This window comes from Ascaphus truei, chromosome 9 (assembly GCF_040206685.1).
Source record: "Ascaphus truei isolate aAscTru1 chromosome 9, aAscTru1.hap1, whole genome shotgun sequence".
Taxonomy (NCBI): Eukaryota; Metazoa; Chordata; class Amphibia; order Anura; family Ascaphidae; genus Ascaphus; species Ascaphus truei.
Genome location: NC_134491.1, coordinates 23,893,682 through 23,913,422, shown reverse-complemented (window position 1 = coordinate 23,913,422; position 19,741 = coordinate 23,893,682). Strand labels below are relative to the sequence as shown.

Below are 19,741 nucleotides of genomic sequence, written 5' to 3'. Positions count from 1 at the left end.
CGCTGATTGAGCCACCTATGCTGAAGCAGGGATTTCCTGAAAACCTGACCTGTTGGTGGCCTTTAAGGACTGGCGTTGGCCACCCCTGACCAGACCGTTCATTTTCCCTCCTTACTCCGTTTCGCTACAGGTCCCACTTAATCTCTCCTTTCAGTGCTTAATCTTAAAATTCTCTAGAGCCAATATCATGTGTTCAATCTGTTACTGTATTTGCACATCTCCCATTCTTTGTCATATTTATATTACCTTTTCCCACCTCATGCTCTGTGACTGAACTGCTCGTGCTAGAACCGCTATTTCTCTGCCTTATTGTACTCTGTATAAATATAGGAGGTTTATAAAAGTCCCAGCCTCCCTTCTCCATCCTTTCTTGCATACCAAAGCCTTCATTATTTCATTTTATGGGTCACCATTTCCTGTAGAGCCCCCGCGCCCTCACTACAATGTTTTGGGATTTGGCATGGTCGGTGTTTTGACTTGTTGGCTGTCTGTGTTCTATTGTCTGTAAAATCTCAATATTATTATTTTTATTGGGGATTTTGGAGGGTTTCAATGCTTTTCTGATATCTTACAGGGAGCCCATCTGGCGACTTTACAACCGTCAAATGCGCAGCAAGCACCTGGCCATCAAAAAGATGAACGAAATCCAGAAAAATATAGATGGCTGGGAAGGCAAAGACATTGGGCAATGCTGCAACGAGTTCATCATGGAGGGCTCGTTAACCAGGGTGGGCGCCAAACACGAGCGCCACATTTTCCTCTTTGACGGCCTGATGATCAGCTGCAAGACGAATCACGGGCAGTCCCGCATACCCGGGTACAACACAGCAGAGTATAGACTGAAGGAGAAGTTCATCATGAGGAAAGTGCAGATCAACGACCGGGAGGACACGTGCGAGTGCAAGCACGCGTTCGAGCTGGTCTCCAAGGACGAGAACAGCATCGTGTTCGCCGCAAAGACGGCGGAAGAGAAAAACAATTGGATGGCGGCCTTGATTTCCCTGCAGTACCGCAGCACGCTGGATCGCATGCTCGACTCCGTGCTGATCCGGGAAGAGAACGAGCAGCCGCTAAGGTTGCCCACCCCGGAGGTTTATTGCTTCGTAGAGGAGGACTCGGAGGAAAACATCGTTTTTGAGGACAATGTGCAAAGTAGGAGTGGGATCCCCATCATTAAAGGAGGGACTGTAGTGAAACTAATCGAGAGACTGACATATCACATGTATGCAGGTATAGTACGGTGTGTTCGAGAGAATCAGAGCACGGCGTTAATCAGCTCTCGCTTACATTTGGGGTTTTTAGTGTCCTGGCATCATTAAAAAATAATGCACGTTTACTCGGCCAGGGATGGTTACATTGGGGCATTTCGGGAAGGTTATTTGTTGTTTTACCCACTCAAACAACATAAACAGATCTGTACATTGTCCTTCATCTATATAGCAAATAAAGGGGAGCGCTAATATCTCTCAATAAAACAGGATATTAGAACATGGAATTAGTAAACAGAAGATACATTGGTTGATACTAAATATATATACATACATACATACACACACACATACATACACACACACATACACATACATACATACACATACACACATACACACATACATACACACATACACACATACACACACAGATACACATACACACATACACACACACATACACACACACATACATACACACATACATACACACACACATACACACACACACATACATACACATACATACACACACACACACACACATACATACACACACACATACATACACACACAGATACACATACACACATACACAGATACACATACACACATACACACACAGATACACACACACACACACACACACACACACACACACACACAGATACACATACACACACACATACACACACAGATACACATACACATAGATACACACCCATACACGGACCCATACACGGACCCATACACACACACACATACACATACACACACACACACACACACACACACACACACACACACATACACCCACACACACACACCCATACACACATATACACACACACACATACACACATATACACACACACACATACACACATATACACACACACACACATACACACATACACACACACACACACATACACACACACACACACACACACATACACACACACATACACACACACACACATACACACACACATACACACACACATACATACACACACACATACATACACACACACATACATACACACACACACAATGTATCCGTTGCATGAGAAGGAAAGATAGAATTTTCTTCCACTGACAACTTCTCACAGCTTGTGATGCAGGATAGGTCTACTCTTCCCCACACGGCAAATCTCCGAAAAGAGGAAACAAGAGTTTAATAGTGCAGATCGTATGATTTATAATACAGAATTGGAATAATGAATAAAGTGCGCACTCACACTTTCCCCGTTCTTTGAAACATACCATAGAACACAGTTCTGTGCGGTCTCTTTGTGGGATCAGTGGAGATAGGAGTCCTTGTCTCACCACCCTAGATGCGGCATGACGCCATCTTTAAATTCTTGCGTCCACCTTCCCTCTAGTCTCGCAATCACTCAGCTTAGACTTGGCACAGCTATGGCGCTGTCTCCTCTCTCTCCTCTCCCTGACCGATAACGACAACGCGTTTCGCATTAAATGTTTCGTCAGGAGTCTCTTATTACACATCTGGCTGTTAACCTTTATATACCCTAATCAATTCATCTGATACTTTATTGCAAACATGTGTATACAATTAAAATAACTTACTATACCATCAACATCAACCATCGATGGCTAGGTTATATAACACAACAACTGATACAATGTGCATTAAAATAACCCTATATTGTTACATAAATAAACATTAACCACTTGCACAGCATAGTGGGAGCAAAAACATTCATACGTTATATACCTTCACCTAAACTGGAATCAGAATTGTGACAAAGTAAGTTTGTACAATCATTGACATTTTATATCTAAAACAGGCGACCTACATTTTTGAGTTGTATTTATGGAAAACTTTATGTAATCTAAAACCCATTAATCTACCTATTGAATTTGAAATAGAATACAGATACATACACACTAGCTTGTATTTAAAAAAAATAAAATACAAAAATTACAGATCTTTTTGAATAGTGAAAGCAAGGGGAGAGTAAGAGGAATGCATTGGATTATACATCCTTCAATATCATAAAGACACCAATGAATAATTCCAACATTGCAATTTTAGGAGGTGTTTGCGTTGTTGAAGGCTGCAGGAAACATATACATCCTAAATCTAAGTCTCATGGACATATATAGAAATAGGATATTATAAAATTGTCCATAAAATATTATAAATAGTTTAAAGGAACTATTTAAAATTTCTGTATAAATTTACATTTTAAATGTACACGTTAAAAGCCCCAATGTCAATTTCTGCATTTAGTCCATCAGGGATCAAAGTCTTTAATTTTACAAATCCAGTATGTTTCCCTTTGTGCCAATCTCCACATTTTGTCCCCTCCTCTCCAATTAATCTCTGCATGCTCAATCGCTTTGTAAATAGCCCCCTCGGGGTTGGCTTTGTGAAATTGTTCAAAATGCTTTGGAACATTGAGTCATTACATGTTCCCTATATGTTCTGATACTCCTTAATGTCCTACCCACATACTGAGCCCATATGGGGACTTCAGAAGATACTCTACATAATTGGTTTTATACTTTATGTAGTGGTGAGTTCCAAAGTTTTCTCTAGTTTTAAATGCTCTGAAATGCAGTTTCATTTGAGCCAAATTTACAAGCAAAAAAGAAAATTCAAGAGCGCACCAAAATTAGAGAAATAAAGTGTATTACAAACAATAAAAAAATAGTAACCACTTACATGAATAAAAACTTTAATAATCCCCGATCTCGATCGTAACTTCTTTGGTAGGGCATCAAATAGGGTATGCAGGGGCAGTGTCAATCCTCAGAAACCAGTCCCGCGCGCTGGGGCTGTCTCTGTAGCGCTGTAACGCTGTCAAACCTCCACGAGTGTCAGCGTGGGGGATTGCATAGCGCGCATGCGCAGGAAATGAAGCCCCCTGTAGCTGTCCTTGAGATGCCTGTCCGTTTCAGTTTTGTGATCGTGATCGGAATAAAAACCACTTGTGTGTATACTGGCTATGAGTAGAATATAAGCCAGCCGCAGTAAATGCAAACTATTTGTAAAAACCCTGTGTTTTTTACTACCAAGTCTCTCCTTTTTTCAGGTTTGAATGCACTTGGTGCCAATTTGTTTTTCAGATTGGTTGCTTTTCAAAAAATGACCTGAGGGTGATTGGGAATAACATCTCTCAACAGGGGATCTTTCATAAAAATGTGCCAGTGTTTATTCATGGTGTTTATTATCCTAGATGCCTGTCTGTTTGTGAAGGCAGATTGGAAGTCCTATGAGTTCTTTGTCATTCTCAATTCTTTGGTGTTAGAAGGTCTTCCCTTTTCAAGACACCCGTTCTAAGTAATACTTCTTGCACATTAGCAGCATTACAGTTCCTCAAAGAATCTGTTGTTATTATTTTTTCGCCTGATTCTCAAACATCTCGTCATTGGAGCAGTTTCGTTTGATTCTCCTTAGCTGCCCAAAAGGTATATTTGATATCCATTTATGATGGCAACCTGAATTTAAAATGTAATTGTTGCTCTCTACACTCTCAAAAAAATCTGTTGGTGTTGATCTCATTATTCTCTACATAGAGATCCAAGTCAAGGAATTCTGTTTCTTGCTTGTTCCATTTAGGCATGAATTTAAGATTCTGATCGTTCTCATTTAAAAATATTAAAAATGAATTAAGACTTTCTTCATTGCCCTGCAATTTATAAAAAATACATAATCTATGTTCCTCTTCCATAGGACCAGGCTCGCACCAAATGGGTTGTTGGACCAGATATTATTCTGTTCTCACCTCCCCATAAATAAATTGGCATAACTCTGTGCAAAACTGTTCCCTATTGCCGTACTACTTTTTTTGCAGAGAATATTCACCATTAAACCAAAAATAGTTGTGGTGCTTTCAAATATAATAAATCTGTTCCCCAGACATTTCTTCATCTTCCTCTAGCACTATGCTTCAGAGTTTTTCTCGTGTTCAATTGAAATATATAGAGATGTTGCATCACGTCACCATAATACATTCTTCCCTGCATCGTATCTCTCAAATATGACCATGTTTCCTACATATTTGTAAAGATAAATGTGTGTGTATTCTGAGAGGCAGACATGCTGATAATGAGTCTATGCCCTGAGATTATTGGCCGTCCATGTTTTTTTTTTTTTTTTTTTTTTTTTAGATCTTTGTAGTTTTGGGGCAAAAAATAGAAAAAAAAACCTTGGTTTATTTTTCCATAGGTACCTGTATTCTTCCTCATTCAGAATGCCTAATACTTTTCCTCTCGTCAGAAGTATATTAAGTTTGTCCAAAAATACCTTGGTAGGATCATGATCTGACTTTTCATAAGTGGTAACGTCACCCAATATCCGACCGGCTTCCTCTAAATAATATGTAGTGTCCATTATAACCACATAGGTTGAACTTGATGGACGTATGTCTTTTTTCAACCTCGTATCACGTAACTGTGTAACACCCCCCCTCCGTTTTATATTACATAGGGGTTTCTACAAACAGGAGAGATCTATCGCATGAAATCAGATCTAATCTTAAAGCTAAAGTTGCCTGAAGAAAACGTATGTGAAACATTGCAACGGAGTATAAAATACACATTTATTAAAATACATATGAAAAATAAAATACTGTTTGAAATATTTTATTTTTAATAAATGTGTATTTTATACTCAGTAGCAATGTTTCACATTATCTTCAGGCAACTTTAGCTTTAAAATTAGATCTTATTTCATGCAATAGATCTTTCCTGTTTGTATTCTGTTCACAGGGGACTCGGGAACCTCTGTATTCTGGCTGCGGAAATACTATTTTCCCAATAATCATTAAGTCACTCATTTATTATAATTGGTATTTTATTTGCTACATTGCACTAGCGCTTTCTTTTCTATAGAGGTTTCTACAACTGAAAAATGTAGGTCACTTTTTTAAAATATAAAATGTAAATGATTGTACAAACTTTAGTGACCATTCTGATTCCAGTTTAGGTGAAGGTATCTAACGTATGAATGTTTTTGCTCCCACTACGCGGTGCAAGTGGTTAATGTTTACTTATGTATCAATATAGGGTTATTTTAATGCACATTGTATCAGTTGTTGTGTTATATAACCAGGCCATCGCATGTTGATGGTATTGCAAGTTTTTTAAATTGTATTTGCATGTTTGCAATAAAGTATCAAATGAATTGATTAGGGTAAATAAAGGTTTACAGTCAGATGTGTAATCAGAGACTCCTGACGAAGCATCTAATGCGAAACGCGTTGAGTCGTTATTGTTCAGGGAGAGGAGATAGCGCCATAGCTGTGCCAAGTCTAAGGCCTCGTCCAGGGTGATGCTGAGCGTGGTCTGTGATGAAACACATTGCTGCAATGTGTGAGAGCATGCACGGCGCTTAGCTGCTTGCCAAAGCAAGCAAATTTGATTGTGCCGCTCGCTGACGCGTCACATGAACGGTTCGCCCAGTGAGGGCGAACCAGCTCCGTGACATCATGGCCATGCCCACCGCGTGCACAGCTAGCTGGCCAGGAAAAGCACGGCCAAGCAGAGCGCGTGACGTGCACCAGTGCCAGTGCGCTCGCTCCCTGCCTGGCCGCAGCCTAAGTAGAGTGATCGTGAGACTGGAGGGAAGGTGAACGCAAGAATTCAAAGATGGCGTCCAGCCGCATCTAGGGGTGGTGAGACAGGGACTCCTACCTCCACTGATCCCAGAAAGAGACCGCACAGAACCGTTTTCTATGTTTCAAAGAACGGGGAAAGTGTGAGTGCGCACTTTGATTATTCCAACTCTGTATTATGAATCATACGATCTGCACTCTTCGTCTTTTGTTTCCTCTTTTCGGAGATTTGCCGTGTGGGGAAGAGGAGACCTATCCTGCATCACAAGCTGTGAGAAGCTGTCAGTGGAAGAAAACTCTATCTTCCCTTGTCTATACAACGGATACATTTTGTGTGTGTGTGTGTGTGTGTGTGTATATATCTATATATATATATTTAGTATCAACCAATGTATCTTCTGTTTAGTAATTCCATGTTCCAATATCCTGTTTTATTGAGAGATATTAGCGCTCCCCGTTATTTGCTATAACTTATACTGCTGCTTACTACTACACTAATCTTCATTATGTTTACTGATACACTTTGCTATCGCTAATATTATTATTCACTTAATTTTTTATGATATACTATGAATTTCTCACACATTTGATTATACACACCGTTATTCCACATAGGAGCGCTTGTTTGGTGCTCTGTTTGCGCACTACATTGTCCATCATTGTTGCACAGTACGTACTTCACCTCTTTCAAGGTCGTTGTAACCTTGTTTTCCCTACAGATCCTAACTTTGTGCGCACCTTCCTGACCACATATCGTTCCTTCTGCAAACCCCAGGAATTACTCAATTTACTGATTGAAAGGTAAACGATCAAAATATTCTACTCCCCGAGGGGTTTACACACAGAACATATGGGTCGTACTAAAAATGTTGCAGTGGTTTATTTACTTTTGAACTATTTGTGTATATGCAGCACCATGCTCCTAAACCTATCATTTAACTGATGATGGTAATTGATAAAAAAAAAAAAAATTGTAACCAAATCTGACACCTATAAGTATAATTAATTGGTTAAAGTTAGACTTTAGAGGGGTTTGATTTCCTCTGGCTTCTCCCTTTTGTACGATGTCACAGTGGGATGACACTGTGTCACGCCACTGTGCCACTGTGTCATGCCACTGTGTCCAGCAAGCGCCTGTACAGCCAGAGTCTGAACTTTATTGGTTCTCTGATGAGGACAGGGTGGGAGAAGGGGAGAGAAAACACTTGACTTGACAAACATGTCTCGGATCCCGCCTCTCAGGTGAAATGCTTTGCTACATTGTCACAGTCTTAGAAACAATGGGAACATCATAGGGCATGTCCTACTGTAAGTTACTCAATGAATGAAAGGATAGTGCCTAAATTAGGTAACATGCTGCGGTGACTACAAAGTTGCAGTCAGTTGGGTTGGACAAACTGGTAATGCTAGCCTAGAGCAGTGGGGCGCAAACAGGGGGGGTGCGCAAGATTTTTCAGGGGGGGGCACGGCTGTTAAATTAAATTCCGTGGGATCGCGTGAGGCCTCTGCAAGTTCCCTTACCTTGTCTTCGGCTGTGTCGCCATGGCAACGCGGGGTCACGTGACTCCGCGGACATCGTTTCCTGTCGGAGACAAGGTAAGGAGGAGGGGTGGAAGAGCAGGCAGGGGGCGCAGACTGAAACGTTTGCGCACCCTTGGCCTAGAATATGGTCTACACGCACATTATTAACAGCACTATTTCTCTGCAACTGAACACCGGCAGAAGATTTGTCAAGAACTGGAGTTAAAAATGAAATGTACCGGCAGCTTTGAAAAGAGACATTTTAAAGTGCATGGGACTCTTGCATCAAAAAAATTCATGCAAATTGATACTCATATAATTGATTTTTATATTTCCAATCGTGGATCCTTAATCACTAAAGCTTGAGAAACATTACAATTGGAGCTTTGGTGACCAATCTAGTTCTGCTGGTTTATTGTAACATGCATAGTATGAGAAATGGGCTGCCATAATTAACTCAAACTAATAAACAATACATGATACATTGTAATTGTAAGTGTAGATAATTTAACATAAAAAATCGGCGGTACGTGGAGTTTTAAGAAATGAAGTGTTAAAACACAAGTTTGGGAATGACTTTACATTACCTGTCCTACACAAGCTCTGTTTGTGACTGTTTAAACATCGCTATGTGATGCATGTCGTGGAATTAATGACCCTGTTCCTTTTTATAACTAGGTTTGAAATCCCTGAACCTGAACCCACAGAAGCAGACAGACTGGCCATAGAGAAAGGCGAGCAGCCAGTCAGCGCCAACCTTAAAAGGTTTCGGAAGGAATATGTTCAGCCGGTGCAACTCAGGTTTGTTTGAGTTGTTTACCTCTAACAGATTGGTAGCCAACTCCAGTCCTCCAGAGCTACCAGCAGGTCAGGTTTTCAGGATATCCCTGCTTCAGTGGCTGTCGAAGACTAAGCCTCTGATTTGAGCCACTGAAGCAGGGATGTCCTTAAAACCTGACCTGTTGGTAGCACTAGAGTACTGGAGTTAGCTACCCCTGCTCTTACGCCTTCAGCGCCTTAGGGACCGGCAATGCTTTGCAAGGTTATGTGGTTGTCTGCACAAGATTAGCTCAGCCACACCTTCCTGTAGCCGTTTAGACTTCATTATCTCTGCAATGCATTGCTGGACCCTCTGGCGATACGGTTAAGATGTCTCCCTCTGAATATTCTATTTCAGATTTGCTTTGGTGAAATATATATTAATGTGTCTTGACTTAACAGTACATGCTTGTGTCCTTTAAACAGCCGCCCCCAGACAATTGGTATCCCGGTTTTAGATGCCAGCTGCTAGGAGAAGCAGCTGTGAACCGCTTCTATATTTGACCGGTAATAGTTTGTAAAAGGTCTTCATCTCGTTCACAGGGTATTAAATGTATTTCGGCACTGGGTTGAACATCACTTCTATGATTTTGAGAGAGACCTCGAATTACTCGATAGGTTGGAGACCTTTATTTCGAATGTGAGAGGTAAGCACGTGACATGTTTTATTTGTGACCTTAAAGATAAAGGCCCACAACGCAACGTCAATGGCCGGGGGCCGAAAGGTGTCTTAAGAAATGGCGCCCAATAACTTTCCAACGGCTTTTCCAGGGAAGTCGATGAAGAAATGGGTGGAATCCATAGCCAAGATCATCAGGAGGAAAAAACAAGCTCAGGCAAATGGTGTGAGCCACAACATTACCTTTGAGAGCCCCCTTCCACCTATAGAGTGGCACATCAGCCGTGCTGGCCAGTGTGAGACCTTTGACCTTATGACTCTGCATCCAATGGAAATTGCTCGCCAGCTGACTCTGATAGAGTCTGATCTCTACAGGTATGTGTTCCGCGCGTAGAGGAGCGCAATGAGGGACTGCGCGTGTATACCATTCTGTATCGCATGTACAGGCATTTAGGCAACTCTGGCAGAGGTAACAGAAGGGGAGGAAGCCAGCGTAATTGCGGAGGGCTCCTCTACATTAGTTATGTTAAAGTCACATACCATAAAAGGATAAAGGGAGCATGAATGTTACAATGGCTCCGCCATTTCTACAGTCACTGCTTGAGGGTCGGAGTCCTTCTCTTTATATTTCTCACATCGGTCTCAAATTGAAGGGATCACAATCGACGAAGGTGGTAAGGAAGGCAAAGAATCCAATATGAAAAGTCAATAAATGACTGTTTAATCACAGAGATTGCGCTTTGAAGGTTTTGTATAGAAACTCTCCAATTCACCTCAAGTAGACCCACCGTACACTGTGCTGTAGGCCTTTTCTAGGTTACATAGTTACATAGGAGATGAGGTTGAAAAAAAGACATCCCTCCATCAAGTTCAACCTACAGTATTTAGACGACAGATACTTTATCCTATATCTGTACTTGCCGTATATTGATCCAGAGAAGGCAAACAAAAAATATTGTTGTTTGTAAAAATCACAACTCCCAATTAACAAAATGTACATTGGGACCATCACAAACCCCTAATTCTCAACTACGGTTTTTTTTTGTTTTTTTTTAACTGGTTTTACCAGGGATGGGAAGCGAAGCATTAAATATTTATTGTATTTTCACTATCCAGATCCCAGTGTGTTCTGTATATTGTCTCATATGTTTTCTTAGCACAGAATTCACGTTTCTTCCATTGTGCTTGGCTTGTTGCAGGGCAGTTCAGCCATCTGAACTGGTGGGCAGTGTGTGGACGAAGGAAGACAAAGAAATTAACTCCCCCAACTTACTGAAAATGATTCGCCATACCACAAACCTTACGCTGTGGTTCGAAAAGTATGTCAAGTTTTGTTCAGATCTATTACCAGGAAAGATTGTATTTGCAAGTGTGTCGTTGGAAGGCACATGGAGTGACATGGCCAAGTATAAGTGACCTGAAGCTGAAATTGAACCCCACTCCAGCCGTCAAGGGCCACCAACAGGTAAGGCTTTAAGAATATCCTGGCTTCAGCACAGGTGGCTCAGCCATTGACTGAGCCACTGATTGAGCCATCTGTGTTGAAGCCGGGATATCCGTAAAGCCTGACCTGTTGGTGGCCCTTGAAGAATGGAGTTGGCCGCTCCTGGTATCGTCGTTCAAACATTTTACCTGCAGGGTTTGCATTTTGGCAGCAGATAGGGTGACTTGTTCAGGCTTCAAATACACCGCCAGTATTTCTCACTTCCATGTCTCCTTTCTGGTTTAGGTGTCTTGTGGAAACGGAGAACTTTGAGGAAAGGGTGGCCGTTTTCAGCAGAATCATAGAAATCCTACAGGTTTTTCAAGACTTGAATAATTTTAACGGAGTGCTGGAAATAGTCAGCGCAGTGAATTCTGTACCAGTGTACAGGTTGGATCACACCTTCGAGGTTAGTAATATGTTCCCCTGCAACCCAACTGGCATAAACAGGGGGTTATCCACATCTGTCCTGCCACCTCCCTTCCTACTTTTCGAAAAGCAGGCGAGTAGTAACTGCTAAATGTAGGCATCTGAACATAGAAAAACAGCCGCCCAAAAGAATGTTATCCTGCATGAGTTCTCGGTCTAAATATCAATAGGATTCGTCTTGGAAAACTTTGGCATCTTTCTGCTGCTGGTTAGAAACCTGAGAATCGGGACACGTCTCATTGTTCTAGGGGCAGGGGAGCTCAACTCCAGTCCTCAAACCCCCCCCAAACAGGTCAGGTTTTCAGGATATCCCTGCTTCAGCACAAGGGGCTCAATCTGTCCCTGCTTCAGCACTGGGGGCTCAATCAATCCCTTCTTCAGCACAGGTGGCTCAGAGAGCCTCTGATTGAACCACCTGTGCTGAAGCTGGGATATCCTGAAAACCTGACCTTTTAGGGGCGGATGGGTGCTTGAGGACCGTAGTTGAGCGTCCCTGTTCTACTGGCTGCTGTTTTCAGAGGCTGTATTTCCAGCACAGAACAGCAGCACATTAAGTGCTGCTGTTCAGCTGTCCCTTTAATGTTGGATGCTACCAAATGAGAACGTTGAGTAAAAGTGGGAGGAGACCATGCTGCCTTTATAACAGGGTAGTTATCACCCATGTATATTGCCATCATCACAAAGTGGTTATGGCTATAGATGTACTCTCTCTTAACCCTATCTCTGAGGCAGAAATGTTCTGCACAGATATCTGATAACCTGCTTATAGTGGTTTTTGGCTGATTCTGTAGTGGGACTTGACAGGCGAGATTGGCAGCTATTCAGTGGCAAACGTCGGGTTTCAGCATTTCTTTACCTTTATTGGGAATCCAGTGACGATCTGCATAATATGACTATAAGCACTGCAAGGGGCATCTTTGTGATTCTCTAAAAACATCACACGCGTTTAAACTGCGGCTATTCACACTCGCCTATGGCCGGTAAATGAGAAATGCTGCTCTTCACATCCTAAATGCAGCCGGCAGGTTCTTCAGTGTGGGCGATTTAAAATAAAAGAGCAATAGAACAATAAATAAAAGCCATCCCTATCGGACATTGTTCCCGGTGCGCACTCGGAAGGGGCATAACGTGCTGCTCTTTCTTTAGGCGTTACAGGAGAGGAAGAAGAAAGTCTTGGATGAAGCCGTGGAACTCAGTCAAGATCACTTTAAAAAATATTTGGTAAAACTTAAGTCAATCAACCCACCTTGTGTGCCTTTTTTTGGTAAGTTGGTTATGAACTACATTTATTCTGCATCCCTATTGATGGTACAGTATGTTTTTATGTTGCCATGGAGGGACGAAACAGAGAAATTATAACTAATATTCTCTTTGTCATTTTCTGTGTTTAGTAAGGACCTTTTTATAAAAACAAAGTGTCTCGTTTAAATGGTGATCTGCGGGTGTAGTAGACATATTGTTTCTTTTTTATGTTGTTTTGTATTGTGTAAGCCGAGGGTAGCCAACTCCTGTCCTCAAGGGCCAGCAACAGGTCAGCTTTTCAGGATATCCCTGCGGCAGCACAGGTGGCTCAGAATGACTGAGCCATCTATTCTGAAGCAGGGATATCCTGAAAGCCTGACCTGTTGGTGGCCCTTGAGGACTGGAGTTGGCCACCCCTGGTGTGAGCTATGCAGGTAGGTCATGGATGATCATGTATTGCAGTCCATATTGTCCAACTGTTATGACTAAAGGAATTCAAGAACCAAGCACTTACATATGAAAATTAGATGAAATATATAACTGCACATTGGAACAAAGTCTGATTACACCAAGGCATGAAGAGGGGTTCACTTTAATTCTAGGTGGGCACTGTCTTTTAACATCCAAAAGCAACATGAGCATCGTGTCCGTTTTCCATATATTTATTACACCAGTTCTTTGTTTGAATTATTTTCATTATTTTTATTAGGGATATATTTAACAAATATTCTCAAGACTGAAGAAGGGAATCCTGACTTACTGAAGCGCCACGGGAAAGAACTGATCAATTTCAGCAAACGCCGAAAAGTGGCCGAAATCACTGGAGAAATTCAGCAGTACCAAAACCAGCCTTACTGTTTACGTATAGAAGCCGATATACGGGTACGGGATCGATGCAGAATAATCACGTCCCTTTATATATATTCTCATTATTATGTGATGCCCGGAAGGGCACTTCAGATGTGCGCGTGCAGCCATCTCCGGGGTGGAGATCTTGGAAGCACAGTCCTGGGGCTTCATCTACTGGACCATTTCCAAACGGGGAAGGTCGTGTTGTTGATATTTCCAATGTGTTACTGGGTCAAATTTGGCACAGGCAATACAGCGTCATAAAGTAGGTTAAAGCTTACGCTTTAGGGCAGGGGTGGTAGTCAACAGGTCAGGTTTTCAGGATATCCCTACTTCAGCACAGGTGGCTCAAACAATCTTCGACTGTGCCACCTGTGCTGAAGCAGGGATATCATGAAAATCTGACCTGTTTGGTAGGATTCCCTGGTGTCCAGTATTGAACTGGGTTGTCCTGTATTTGGACACTGTCAAGTAAAAAAATGAGAGGACATAGTGGCGTGAAAGGCTTGGCGGATCTGTGGGGATTTCCCTGAGCAGGGAGAGAGCAGGACTGCTGCTAGGGGGCTGGGCAGCTTCCTCCATCCTGATTGGCTGCTGTTTGGTAATGCAGTCAATCAGGAGGAGGCATCAGGAGGCTGGGGTCAAGGAGGGAGGAAACAGCATGGAGCGGTGAGGGGGGGGGGGTGTGACTCGAGCACGTCGCAACTTTCACCATTGTGTCCAGTATTTTTGGAGAAACCACCTGGCAACCCTAACGGTTGATAGCTCTTGAGGGCCATAGTTGGCCCCCCATGCATTAGTACATTGTTTTGAGCAGCGCCTCTGCAGAGCTACCATAATGAAAACTGATGATGTAAAGTTGCAATGTTGGGGTCATACTTATACATGTATTTAATGTGTACACACACACACCTATCTCTATCAAAATGTCCAAAGAGACAGACACTCGCCAATAAGTGGGTTTAATGCAACATTTCGGATCTCGTGGAGCCTTTGACAGGATACAGAAAAGGAACAAAATGCATACATTTTATATAGCATATACCAAGTGCAAGACGCCCGCCAGTGTGCAAAACCCACTCCCTGGTAGTGATATCAGTACCCCATAGCAATGTAAAATTAATATTCATGGGAAGAGAGATCCGGCAGGTCAGATGTCTCCAATAGTCGTTGGTTCAGAGACTTTTCGGAGAACAGAGTATAACACCTGGTAACAAACATTATAGCAAAACACCTGTGGATAGCCTTCTGGGACATGGGGGGAGTCATTTCAAACAAACATTAAAACAGGGGGAGGGGTGGGAGACAAATATTAATAATAATGAAACTTGTCAAGAGTTGTATGCATCAGAGGATACATATATTATAGTTAGAACATTATTAATAGTCTTGGACATCTGAGGAGGAGAGAAGTCCAGATGTTAAATAAAGTCCTCCATGGAAAGGAAAAAGGCAACATTTGTACATTCGAGGGAAAGCTTGTATTCCTAGAATGGCTGTAACATAAATACAGTCCTTATTGGAATAAGAAAAACAGCATTGTAAATCCTAAGGATATGTAGGTCCAGTGCTTGCAAAATCCAATCATGGAATGCAATAAGCACGAGTATACTCGATACCCACTGTCATGAATACATTGTACTACAGACTCTAATTACAGTGCATCTCCATCATACTGCACTAATATACACACCGGGGGGATGGGGGGCACAACATTTCCTGGGGGGCGGGAAGAGGGCACCACGCTTACAGAGGCCCCGCGCTCTTCCCCACAACATTTAATCTGAAGCGCAGGGCCTCTGTAACTGCCTCTTACCTTCTTTATGGCTTCTCCCGATGACGCGTCGCCCTGACACCGCGATGGCACACAACGCGGCGGCATTGCCATGACAACGTAATGCCGGAGAGCAGGTAGGGGGTGGGTGGGAGTGGAGTGCAACTGAAAAAGTTTGCGCACCCCTGGACTATACTACCCTGACACTATCGGTGACGTGCAGTACTTACAGTGCATGTGTATCACACTGCTGTGGTGGAGGCTGCAGGCCCGTACTATCCCTGTCGGTGTTACCATTTTGTTTCTCTTCTGTAACCTGAGCTAAAACCTTTATTGCATTACAGCCTCTTATCGGTGAGTGCCTGTGTCTCTGGACATTTTGTTAATATGCAGTATCTCCTTACATACTGATTTCCAGCGCACCCCACATTTAGTCTTTTATTTAGCTGGTGTGCCCATCTCCTTATGATGCATCAGTCCCCATGAAGAAATAAGATGCACAGTCAATAACATAAGGATCGTTCATGGGTGGTACGTTGAAGACTAAGGCAGGGGTGGCTGACTCCAGTCCTCAAGGGCCACCAACAGGCCAGGTATTAGGGATATCCCTGCACAGGTTGCTCAAGCGGTGGCTCGGTCAATGACTGACTTGATTGAATCACCTCTGCTGAAGCAGGGATATCATTAAAACCTTACCTATTGGTGGCCCTTGAGGACTGGAGTTGGCTACCCCTGGGGTAAGAGGACAAACCGACACAAACAACATTAATTCCTCAACATTTCATACCTAGTTTGGATCTTCTGCTGGAGACGGACTTGGATCCGTACCAGCACCAACATATTCCTGCATTAAATAGCCTTTTCATCACACACTAACCTGCTGCCCGTGTGTTATTTTTCACCTTCAGTCTGTCACACAGTATAACGGCCCTTTCTCGGAATACTGCATATTTACAATGGAAGTTTTTTTTTTTTTCTAATTTCAGAGGTTCTTTGAAAATCTGAACCCCATGGGTCAGGCATTGGAGAAAGAGTTCACGGACTATCTGTTTAATAAATCACAAGAGATTGAACCTCGAAACTGCAAGCAGGCACCTAGATTCGTACGTATATTTATTGTATGTTATTTCGGGGTGCACAGGTTTTTAGATTTGAATAACTGGGTTGCCAGAATAATCCTCCTGCTGACTGAGCGTCTGCTATCACAAGAATGCTTCTTCTTCATGGCTGCGGTGCTAATTCAGAGGTCACAGCACAGTGCAACTCTCTGCTGCAAACTGGGTATGAAAATGCTGAGTATGTAACATTACATATATTTGAGCTGAAGTCCCCATTAGATGAGAAATGTAACAATCTTGCCAATGTAATTGGCTCCTTTTAAGTGAAAATATCTCCTTTGTATTGTGCAAAAAGTGAATGCTTTCCTTTTTCAGTAGAAACACAATAATTTGCGGTCTTATCCAACCGTTTTTGTTCTCCACCCTTAGCTGATTTTAGACTTCAATCCTATAAACTATTTTCTGCTTCCACCGTTGACTTCAACACTCTTTGATTGTGATTGTGGTGCAAATGTGCATTCTGTGCACGGACTGGTCCCAAGGCAATTCTAGAAGCAACAGGCAGGGCATAGCTCGCCACACGGGGGTTTCGGTGCAAAGATTGTAAAATGCAGTATAGATTAACTATTTAAATTGATCCATTTAAATACAAATCACTATGTAATTTCTTTAGATCGAGTATACTAGTTCTTGTTCTCACACTCGCTCGCTTTCTCTCGCTCGCTTTCTCTTGCTCGCTTTCTCCCGCTCGAGCTCTCTCGCATATAGTTAGGTTTACACTTTTCCATTAACCCATTCACTGCTGCATGAGCCAGACTTTTGCAGTGATCCTATCCGCTGCGGCACTTACACCGTTAATAAATAAATATATATATATATATATATATATATATATATATATATATATATATATATATATATATATATATATATATATATATTTATTATCTTCCTTTCTTCCTTTTTCTTTTTAGCCCAGAAAAACAACGTTTTCTCTGAAGTCTCCAGGCATAAGACCCAACAGCGGGAGGCATTTGTCGTCCTCTGGCACCCTGCGAGGTCACCCCACACCGCTGGAGAGGGAGCCCTATAAAATAAGTTTCAGCAGGATCACCGAATCGGAGCACGAGTCCGCAACGTCCCCTCCGGTCTCCCCCAACACCCCCTGTACCCCTCCTGCGTCGGCCTCTTCTGAACTCAGCGTGTTTTTAGACATCGATCTCAACAGTTCTTTTGGTACGTGTCTATTAACCCTTTCAGAATGGTCATGCATTGCTGGAGTCACCAGTGCCAAAGGGGTTTAACTGCAGCTGCACTGCACCACGAATAAATAGCCGATAGCCTTAGTGACCCCTCTACCCTGGAAGATGACATGTTGATCAGAGCCTTAGTGTAGATCCTGGGCGGCCAACTTCCGTCCTCGAGGGCCAGCAACAGGTCAGGTTTTCAGTATATCCCTCCAGCACAGGTGGCTCAGTCAGCATGACTGAGTCACTGATTGAACCACCTGTGCTGAAGCAGGGTTATCCTGAAAACCTGACCTGTTGCTGGCCCTTGAGGACTGGAGCTCGCACCCACGCTGTACAGTAGACTGTGCTGCTGGGTTCGTGTTCTGCTTCGTAGTACTGTAAGATGCCTCCGTGCAGCCGTGTGTAGGTTTGCGTGTGTAAATGCCACATTCTTTGCTCTTACACTACAAGACTGAATTCTCCAGAGTTTCCCTGTTACTTGGAGGAGATTGGTAGCGTTGTGTTCCTCGCCTGTCTCTCTCTGACTCCCTTATGGAATAGGGAGCTCTGGGTGTGTTCTTCTGCAGCTGAGGCCTTTAAACTCGTCACTTTCCCAGCCAGTGGTTCTTGCAGTGCAGGGCACATCTGGCTCTTGGTGTTGCAACCTCATGCCCGGCACCAACTCGCATGAGTTTTACCGATGAGTTGCTTGTACTTCCTTCAGATCTTGTTGGCAAGAATACATCCTTACACCATATTCTCCAATCTATATATATATTTATTTTTTATTAACCCGTTCACTGTCGGAGCACAAGATCTGCAATGCATTGCTGCACTTTCACTTTCAGCGGTGCCTCTGGCTGTGAATGGGGTTAATGCTCATTGTCTAAGGAAAGAACATGCGTGGGCTTCATTTCATTTTCACTGAACGTGTGGAAGACAGTCACAGTTTAAATGATCGACTTGTACAGTATGGATATCTTTATATAGCGCTATCCAGGCGCATAGCGCTTTAACAATACATGTGACATATTATAACACATAGTGGGAATAAGCGCTTCAGACAATAAACAATAGGAAGAGAAGTCCCTGTCGCGAAGAGCTTACAATCTAAGTGAGTAACTTGAGTAGATAGGCCTGGAAGACACACAGGACACTTGAGGTCCTGTTGGGAGAAAGTATTATCGCTGGTGAACAGTTTAACTTGTCAGATACAGTAAGCGCATAACCAGAGTGTACAGATCATTGGACATGTCATTCACATTGCGCCTCCGCTCCCGAATCTACAGAGGGTCAAATCCTAACGCATTTGTCTCCCTTCTTTAACAGGTAGCAACAGTAGTATATTTGCTCCAGTGCTTTTGCCAAATTCAAGTACGTTTTTATATTTTTATAATATTCTACATTGAAACATCCGTGCTGCGTAGCTTAACCCTCCTGCTGCCAGAGGGCCTGTCTGTGAAACAATAAAGGGTTAACTGGCAATCTGTTGCATGCTCGGTAAAAATGATCATGCTGCTGTATAAAGAAATATTAAGCGGGACTATATATCGTTTTGCATAGGGGCCAAAACCTAGAAAACACAGATCACTGAAGATGCTGGTCACCAATAATTCTACGACCTCTAATTACCCCCCACAGACCTAATTACCCCCCAAAGACCTAATTACCCCCTGCTATTAGGAAGGATTCTGGCACTAGGAGAAATTTTGCATCCAATATGACCACCTTGAAGGTTCCTGTTGTGGTGTTAAAGCAGCAATGCTACTTTTTTTTCTTATTTTTATATATAAAGCATGTGACTATGTATAATTCTACCTTCTTACCCAAGCTGGCAATCGTTTGGTGCTCCTGTTATAAATCGGTCAAAATCCTGATTGTGTGCCCAACGAAATGGCCGCCTTCTGACCTTGTGTGGC

The 19,741-nt window shown here is 42.6% G+C and overlaps 1 protein-coding gene across 1 annotated transcript in view; it reads left to right on the top strand.

The window, feature by feature from the left end:
- Positions 1-19,741, top strand: part of SOS2 (SOS Ras/Rho guanine nucleotide exchange factor 2) — a 49,859-nt gene that overhangs the window by 23,558 nt on the left and 6,560 nt on the right. Inside the window, exons 10-21 of the mRNA XM_075615385.1 lie at positions 575-1,230; positions 7,519-7,600; positions 8,999-9,121; positions 9,683-9,786; positions 9,911-10,133; positions 10,958-11,077; positions 11,488-11,650; positions 12,817-12,934; positions 13,622-13,794; positions 16,522-16,638; positions 17,568-17,829; positions 19,152-19,196. Of these exons, the coding sequence (XP_075471500.1) occupies positions 575-1,230; positions 7,519-7,600; positions 8,999-9,121; positions 9,683-9,786; positions 9,911-10,133; positions 10,958-11,077; positions 11,488-11,650; positions 12,817-12,934; positions 13,622-13,794; positions 16,522-16,638; positions 17,568-17,829; positions 19,152-19,196 (2,186 nt within the window). The remainder of the gene's footprint in view (positions 1-574; positions 1,231-7,518; positions 7,601-8,998; positions 9,122-9,682; positions 9,787-9,910; positions 10,134-10,957; positions 11,078-11,487; positions 11,651-12,816; positions 12,935-13,621; positions 13,795-16,521; positions 16,639-17,567; positions 17,830-19,151; positions 19,197-19,741) is intronic.